We start from the raw sequence: 9,632 nt of genomic DNA on the forward strand, positions 1-9,632 counted from the left end.
ATAGTCCAGTGGATAACAGGAAGTTTGGACAGACAAACAAAGAAATACAAACAAACAGAAAGTTAAGTCCAAACAATGTTTACATGTTTAATTTTCAGTTGTATGAGTTATCATCTTTCTGTATGACTGTTGGCAATAAAACTGTGAATGTGACCTTCGGTTTGCTGTCATCCTTCTCACTGCCACAGTGGTCTTTACACTGGTGACACCAGTAACAACATCATCGACAACAACAACACCAATAATAACAGACGGTGCCACAAGTTTAAGAGCCAAAATTATGGTAAATGGTATCATTTTTTGAGGCCAACATAACTAGTCATCAGTTATCTGAGACCTGTAATGATTGTAATGAATGCTTCAGTCCTATTCAAGGCATAGGATTCAGGTAAATATTATGCATGCTAAAATAGTGGAAGACACAGGCCTACGCTACAGTAGGCTACAATGACATAATTATTCCTGTGTATACTGACAGATACAGTACATTACCAACTTTACAGATCCATCATTTACCCAAGGATCAAGGGCTCTTGTCAAATGCAAAACCAAATATAGACAATAGTCATTTCATGTGCAAGACACACTCAGGTGTGGCTTTACCTGATCTAAATCTGAGACTAATTGCAGTCTTCAGATGCATGTGCAATGTTTGTGACATTCTCTTAAGATAGATAATGAGGTATGATAAATGAGATCTCCACTCAGTAGCCGCTAAACATTCCTCTCCAACGGAAGCTGCCCCTGAGATGTCGGGCTCTGCTGCACAATGACCTTTGGATTTTCCTGGTCGTTTGGCCTGTGGCTGGTACTGGACTTGCTCCGACTCGGCTCCGATACTGGTTTGGCACTGGAAGAATTGCCTTTGGTGAGACAACCACACACTAGACAGAAAAACGCGCGGCGCATTTCCCTACTTGCTAGGGTGTATATGACTGGGTTCATGGCCGAGTTGAGCATAGCCAAGCCGATGAACCAGTCGGCCTTGAGCAGCACGGAACAGCGGCGATGCTCGCACGCCACGTCAACTAGCAATAGAACGAAAATAGGAGTCCAGCAGGCGATGAAAACGCCGACCACTATGATAACAGTACGCAGAAGCGCGATTGATCTCTCTGAGTTGCTATGCATGGTGACTTTACGACTGCTAGACTTTACCAGCGTGTAGATGCGAGCGTACAGCACTGATATTGCAAGCAAAAGGGCCATAAAGATTGTGATGCAGAAAGCCACATATTTCTTTGAGTAGAGAGGCAAGATAGTGGAACAGTCGGGGAGGTTTTCACGACAGTTCCAACCGAGGATGGGTAAAACTCCCAGTAAAATGGCAATCAGCCAGCAGGTGCCTATAAGTAAGAAAACTCTGTAGTTTTTCTTGGCATCATATGGTCTCATCTTGATCATAGTTAAATGTCTCTCAATTGCAATTGCTAGCAGGCTGAAAATGGAAGCGCCCAGTGCCACAAACATGCTCCCCTCCCGTAAGAACCACAATTCCGGCGATAGTTGAAGCGTCTTCTCTCCAGACATTAACAAGTTCACTATGTAGGCTACACCCGCCAGAAGGTCACACAAGGCTAGATTTCCGATGAAGAAATACATTCTGTTATGGAGTTTATGATTTTTCCATATTGCCACCAGAACAACGACGTTTTCTAAGACAATCACACAACAGATGATGAGGAAGGTGATAATTTTTGGATCAGTTGTCCCATTTAACTTTTCCTTGCGATTATCCAGTTTACCAGTGTAATTGTAGTGTATATATATCTGATGGTTCATCTTTCTGGAATGAGTCGGCAGAGGGCAGTATGGTGGCGCACAAACCCTTCGGCAGAGTGCTGGTCTTCTACGAGAGGTGGGAATGGTGAAGAACCTGGCTGTAGTCAGGACAGTTTGGAAAGTGCTCCGCGGTGGTCATCACCTTTATGTTTAGCCAAAAGATGTTCCACCTTGAGAAAAAAAAGAGACACTACTTTTACCCAAAGCAACATGCAAATTGAAGACAGAGTCGTCCATTACAATACACTTTTTTTTGTCAATTTCAGCGAATTCGTAATCACATCCCTGGCTCTGTAAATGGGAAACAAAGTGTCTCGGACCGAGAAACACACTATAACTACACTAAATACACTATCACTACCCTATCCAGTCATTCAACAACACAGCTTCAGGAGCACTGATGGAAGGGATGTATTTGATTGGCTGTTGAGTTGAAATATCCTTTTCCAGAATCGAGGAGTGTGCCATTAAGCACATAATATAATCTCAATAATAACTATAGCAACAATAACAATTATAATAATAATAAACATAGTCGATTTTTTAAGGCGGGAGCATATCAGATAAAGCTAATAAACAAAATTGTTTATTTTAGCCTACACCAACTGTTTTCACGACAATAAACTTTTTAGAATAGCCTAAATGTTGGCTAATATCATAGATTTTCTTTCCAACTGTTGCAAAAATTATATAAACTATTTACTTGGCTATAATTTAAGCTAGCCTGTTAACTTATGAATAAATATATCTCATAAAATATATTCCTTTTGTTAAATTAAAAGTTTGAATTTCCGCGGTTCAAGCACAATGCACCAAAATAGCACCTTGCTACCACTTCAAAATTCTCCATGACTCAGTATATTATAATGATACTCACACCAGATTAAAAAAAAATTAAAAAAAACATTTCGAGAACTCACCTTTTAAGATGAAAGATTGAATCGACTTGTGTGGCGGGATTCATTACCTCTTAATTATCATTAATTAATCCGTTCATTTGCCCGATCCGAACGAACAAGATGCTTGGTCATGGATTCATGCTCTTTCTAGCAGAGTTACGTGCGCATTTGTTCTTCTCACGATTATCAGCTCTCTGCATATGACTCCCTCCCATTTCCGACACAAGGGTTAGGGCGTCACAGCCCTCCCTCACCAGGAGGGGCGATTGACATAGTACAGAAAACCTTTTGGAAGATTACCCTATACGTAAAAAATGCGGATTTGTACTACAAGAAATTAAATTTAGTAATAGGACAGACTATAAGGTAGACTTAGACTTACTTAAAGAAAATAAATAAGTATAGCGAGCAGCAGAAAGAGTACCATAACATCCTTTTATGGAAAAGGCCTATATGACTTTCTGCTCTTCCTCAACTTTATGCACATCACTTTGGTGGCATTTAACCTCCTGTATGTGCTGCTGCCTTCAAGTTTCAAATGAGAGTGCTTCTTCTGTGTCATCACCCAAACCAATCCTTACAGCTGCCGATTGACGGTCAAAATGAGAGTGCTTCTTCTGTGTCATCACCCAAACCAATCCTCACAGCTGCAGATTGACGGTCAATCTGAAAGGGACCAAAGACCATGTTCAAATTATTAACTTTTTTATTTAAAAAAAAAAAGAATGGCACTTCCTGCTGCATAGTAGATTTCAAGGCAACTACTTCTACGTATCTCAGCAGCACACCGCTTCTGCTGTCACATCTGTACGGCAAGCTGGGTAGCTTAGCTGCAGGGGGTACCACACTGGACAGGTTACTGGGCATGCTGGAGAGGGCATTGGTGTGCAATGCTCAAGAGACCCGCAATAGTCGGCCTAGGCAGAGTGTGAAGCGTACTTACATGTGTGAGGTCTGTTAGGGTGCTTACCATACTACCAATGCTCACTGTAGATTGCATCAATTGTGCTTTTTGTGTTTCAGTCCTGAGCACACACGTTCACAGTGTGAGGGTAGGCCACAGAGCGCGGGTCATGCTGGCCTCTCTGCTGCAGTCGGGACAGCCGATAAGCTGTGTCAGGGAGACTAGAGAGCCGCCGGAGGAGGGCAGAGGCAGGCATTTTAGTTTACCCTCCAGTGTGAATGATGATATAGTCTGGAGCAGTCGAGTAAGGTAGTCATGCAGAGCACTATGAGAGCTGCTCAGAGCGACAGTTTGATTTACACTTCAGAGTTGGTGCAGGGCAAGGTTCAATTAAAGGGAATGTTGGATTCGATGGCAACCACGTTTAGTGCAGATGTTGTGCCACGTCTGAGGGAAGCAGCTGTGTTGCCAAGTGAGTGTCCGGCCCGTGATGACATCGTCCCGAATGGCTGAGGAGGTAAGCAGTGCGCTGGGTGATTGTGGCTATTGAGATGTATGGATTCCATTAAGAAGTCCCAGTGTTGATTGTTCAGGGGCAGGTGGATCTGTTGACTTAAGGCACACATTGGTTTTAAAGCCTCTTATCAGACAGTTCAAGTCAAATGATTTTTTCTGGCCTGTTGTGGGTCAGCCGGATGTTACAGGTCAGGAGGACAGCAGTCAGTTTTTTTTAACTTTTGTCCAATCTGGAGAGATGGAAAGGCGAGTCTATCCCAGATATAGTTGCCACACTAAGGCTGAACAGTGCAGCCACCTTCCAGCCCATGACTGAGCATCTTGTGAGGGATAGGTTACCACCCAAGACTCGTATCTCTGTTGGCAGGACGGTAGGTGTGAAGCCCAGGAATCCTGCTGTATTACCAGAAGGATGCTAGCTGGACGGGTTGTCTCTCCCACAGCCAAAAGTGGATTAAGAATTTTTACAGGGAGCCACCCATCTTACCGATGGGTGGCTCCCTGTAAAAATTCTTAATCCAGTTTTGGCTGTGGTAACTAGCTGGTCTATACTCAATCATTGCACTGGAGGATTTTGATTATGACCTTGTTTCACAGAATGTCGAGGTTAGTAAGTTGTTTATTATATGGCATTTTTCTCTCCTTTCATTTTGTAAATGAAAAGAAATGGTACTTGTAAATAGAAAAAACGTAGTTTTGTCGAGCTCTCAAGTCTTCTCACGTCACAATGTGTTTCAGGTGTTGCGTAGCAACCAATTACTTTCTGACTTCCAAGTTACAATGACTTTCCGTTACGTAAAATGTACGGTTGAGGTTAGTAAATTGTTTATTCTATAGCATATAAAAAGCTTTTTGTGTTTATGTACTCAGGGTTTCTCTTCCATTTTCTTTGAGCTCAGAAGGTCTGTATATCAACTGGCAGTAATCTATAACACTTAAGAAAATGGTGAATGCCAAGTGATGCCTGGATGATATGGTAATCCAAGTCTTGATGATATGGTAATCCAAGTCTTGTGAAAACCGCTCTGCTAGCAGCTGCAGCACCCAAAAACATTTAAGCCGGTTTCCAATCCACAGGGATTTGACCCTTCAACCCTGACATGTATGGGGATGTGCCTATGCACCTTCAGGCCCAGGTACATCATTGACATCTGGAGCTTTCCAGCCAGACCAGCGCCGTATTAATCATTAGGCAGACAAGGCAGATGCCCAGTCTATATTTACTGTATTTCGCCTCACAGTCAGATCTATCTGATTATATGTGCTGTTTCAACGTCATTTCAAATTGAGAATGCAACATAAGTATTATAGAAAGATGAGCCAGTACATTTTCTTCCCGGTCATTCACTTTTTACTGTCACACACCTCCTTGAACTTGGAGGGAATTAATTTAGGCAGACTCTGATAGTATTCAGTATGTGAGCATGTGTGTTTCACGGATTTCTGTGCTGTTTCCTGAAAAGAAGCGAATTATTGCGAGTCGTTGTGGGATCAACACTTTTCTCAAATTTTCTGTTGGAGTTTTGCTGGGATCGTTGGTCAATATATAGCATGCATTTTTTTTCTCCACTAAGTAAACAGAAAACAGGAATTATGCCACGCATCACTACTAACCTCTTCACTTATCTTCCCACTATATTCTACATACATAGAAAGTAACTTTTTAGCTGGGTTATTAGGCCCGTACATGGTAAATAATGTGGAGGCCATGGCAATGATCACTTTGAACAGTGAAATGTGCTAGGCTGTTATCATTTAAACACAACGTATTTAATCGTTACACAATGACAATTTAACAATTAACAGTAAATATTTTCTTAAAATGCACTGATGTGTTGGACCTGAATCAAACAAGTCACAAGTGTGCTTGTCATCACAGCATGTATCATAATGTCCCTTGTTATGAAGACATACTGTATACATTTGACCTGTCTGTCTACTCTATTGTAGCCGTCCTTCTGACAATGTTCCATTCTAGGTCCCCTTCTGTTCTCACTCTATCTATTGCCCCTCGGCCAAATATTTAGAAAGCATTGGATCTTTCATCACTGCTATGCAGATGACACTCAGATTTATCTGCCTGGTCATGATGATCTACAGCCCCTCTTTTGAAGGCCTTGAGAATATAAAATATGGGGAACAAGCTTCCTCAAATGTAATGAAAACAAGACAGAGGTGATTATCTTTGGTTTCCCAACTGCTAGTGTCGGCACTAGCAGTGTACTTGGTCCACTTACACCCAGCCTTACACCATACAAAAAGCCTGCTGTGAAGTTTTTTGACTACAGTTTAAAAAGGGATTGACAAATCAATTCTGTGGTTAGTGCTTCATTTGATCAACATAGAATAATTGCTTCTAGACTGGACTGTTGTAGTGCACTCTACTCATGTATTAAGCAGGCATCGCTCTCCACTCTCTGAGTGTGAGCACATCACACCTATTTGAGCTGTTCTGCACAGGTTTCCTGTGAGGCTCAGAATATACTTTCTTTCTCTTTCCATTTGACTTGACTTGAGACTTGACTGTGTGTGCAATACATGTGAATAGCCATTCTGCTCGTCCACTCCTTTTGATGTTGCTCTAGTTGAGCAGTATCAAGACGTCACAACGCCTAATGCAGAGTTCACAGCCTTTCAAATTAGGACCCTCAGTATTGTTTTTGTGACGAGTAAATCTAATTTGTTTCAAACAATGCCTCAGTGACTAGCTTCTTATAGTGGAAGGTGTGTATGATGTTGATTTGCCCATAAATAGGTAGTTGCATATCTTATCTCAGCTTTACAACTGATATACACAGGCTGAAGCACAAGCTTTTCTCTCTCGGGAGTGTTACTGTACATGGCCTACATGTTCAGAGATGACCAACTTATATCACACGTCAACTACTGTGTTGGCACAGTATACCATAAAACAGTTTACTGCTACTTTCAGGACTTCCACCTGTGTCTGTGTTCCTGTTTTTCTCTATCTGCTTCTCTTGTACATACACATGTTTTTGTTTCCCTTTGCCATGTGCTTTTGTTTATGAATGGTTTCCATGTGCTTCTGCCCCTGCCCCTCACGTGTTACCTGTAATGATGTGTGCCTCCTGTTTCCCACTGTCTGTCTTGTTCAGTTCTCCCCTGTTACCTGTTATGATGTGTGCCTCCTGTTTCCCACTGTCTTGTTCAGTTCTCTTTGTCAGTCTGTGGTCTCTGTTCCCAAGTCTGTTTCTGCGTCACGTCTCTGCTATATGGCTTTTAATTCAATTTGCATTTTGTTTTGCCTGTTTTTGCAATCCGGGGGGGGGGCAAAGCAGATGGAAGATCAAAGTTGCAGGGGAAAGAAAGACAGCAGCCAGCATTAAAAATAATAGCCTTACTTAATGGTCCTACTATCATTAAGTTGCTTGACCGGATGCTTATGATGGTAAACATTAGCCAAGTAATGAGTAGGTAGGCTGGCTATCAATATATGTGTGTGATGCATTGTATGCAATGTGTAGTAGCACAGTGGGCACAACAGTTAGGGGGGAGTGGGCAGTAGGAAGAGCAGGGGACGTTTTAAGGGAATCAGTATCAGGTATCTTAGAAGGTTGCCTTGTATATGTATATGTAACCTTACGGTTGCCTTGTATATGTATGTGTAACGATAAGTTATGATGGTAGAGGGTAATGGCCACAGCCATCAGCATTGCAAGCACTATAGGGAGAGAAGAAAAAGAGAGACAAGTTGGTAAACAGATTCAAAACATTACAATAGCCATGCATCAGAGAAATGGCAGCGAAAAGAGGAAGGAGACGTTGCAGGCATGATGCATGAGGGACCCCGACAGCCTAGAGATTAGGAGGGAAAATACTGTTGTGAAGGTACTGTCTAGTGATGGTCCATGACTGCCATTGATGATAAATATGACTTGCGTATGTCTTGAGTTTAATGTACCATGCAGGGCCTTCCTGTAGGTAATGTCACCACACACCAGCTCTCCTGTTTAACAGCAGATGTGAGGTTATACACAATTGGAGCCATAAAATATTGGATGTCTGATCAGTGTAAGGGACCACAAACCAAAGCCAAGACCCAAACCAATGCTATAACAGTATAACAGCTATAACAGCTATAACAGTAGGATTTACCTTGAAATAAGCTCTGTTGGTCTGCACCAGGCCCTTTTTTGGGGGATTGTGTATGTGTGAGAGTGTGTGTGTGTGTGTGTGCACTATGTGTTGCTGTTGAAATCCATTCATATATCTATTGAGAATTGGTTGAATCCATTCAGAATCAGCTGTCCTACAATGCCAAAATAGCAAGCCCCGTTTAAGAAAAAGGGTAAAGGTACTGTTAGGTGAAAACCTTCACCCTAGTTACCGGAGGACTCCGGAGCTGCATATAAGTATATTTATTAGACAAACAACAATTGCAATCGGGCTCACTCCCAGCACAAGGCTGAAAGTGAGGCCCTGATAAACACATCGCACAAGGTTTATATAGACAGAAGTTTAGCATTCAGCAGGGATAACCACGTGGTAGATCTCTGGCGTCCGAGGCTCCCTGAATTGCAAGGATGGCAGTTTTGCACAAGGTCGGAAGAAGCTTATCACTTCTGGTCTAAACATGCTCTTGTACATATGTAGACTAAGTGGCACTTAATAATCTAAGTTACACAGAACACAGAAAAGCCATGAAAAAGCCATGTTCCTGCTTATATTCTTCAGTCATTAACAGTGTTTGGTAATGATCTCCATTAGGTACAGTAGAATAAAACGTGTGTTGAAGTCAGAGGAACATGACACTGACCCCCCCACTGGCAGTGGTTTGGCAGACACTGGTGGTGTTTGTTCAGTGATCATGAGCACTGGGTGAGGGTATGGGTTTGGTGTGACAGGTAGCTGAAGGAGAGGACCACACCAGCACACTCACCAATTAGGTCTGCTCCTCCCAAGTGATCCTGATGGTGATGGAGGGCGGCGGCAGGAAGGAAGGGTGGGGAGAAGCAGCGCACAGCAAGACTATGTTAGGGGGTTTCGAGAATGACCTCATACTGTATTAGAATGACATTAATAGCAACCATAACACCACACGCAGACTGTTGACATAAACGTTCTATCTAGGGTTACATCCATATGTTTGGACCATGAAAAATAAGAAGGTGTTTTACTCATTATGAAAGCAGTTAAAGCTAAAGGTAGTCTGCAAATCTGGTGAAAGGTTGTTGATATTTGAGCTCAAAAGCCAATCAAATGACACCCCTGCCTTCTGTATTCCTGAAACAACATGTTGATTGGCTGTAAGTGTATGACTCAGGGCTATGGTGTTTTTTTTTCTCATCTACAGAGACAGTTTTTCGAGGGCACACACAGAACAGACAGCAAAAATGATTGTTAATTGTTAAAAATAATAGTGCCCAAAAATTATTTCAGTGTATCAATGTCCATGTTCTATTTTAAGACTTACAAGTCTCTGTTTTAGCTCCATAGGAGGGGTCATAGAGTTAAGTAGCAAGCTTATTGTCTGGTCATACATTTCGATTAAAATACCATACTGACAATAT

General features: G+C 42.0%; 1 protein-coding gene across 1 annotated transcript; it reads right to left on the reverse strand.

The window, feature by feature from the left end:
- Positions 1–291: 291 nt before the first annotated feature.
- Positions 292–3,235, reverse strand: LOC105911472 (sphingosine 1-phosphate receptor 3). Its single transcript, XM_012840271.3, has 2 exons — positions 2,703–3,235; positions 292–1,952 (listed from the first exon to the last, which is right to left on the reverse strand). Exon 2 carries the CDS (start codon positions 1,780–1,782, stop codon positions 715–717), a length of 1,068 nt encoding a protein of 355 aa, XP_012695725.1. The 5' UTR covers positions 1,783–1,952; positions 2,703–3,235; the 3' UTR covers positions 292–714.
- Positions 3,236–9,632: the final 6,397 nt, after the last annotated feature.

The sequence above is a fragment of the Clupea harengus genome, chromosome 12 (assembly GCF_900700415.2).
Source record: "Clupea harengus chromosome 12, Ch_v2.0.2, whole genome shotgun sequence".
NCBI classification, from domain to species: domain Eukaryota; kingdom Metazoa; phylum Chordata; class Actinopteri; order Clupeiformes; family Clupeidae; genus Clupea; species Clupea harengus.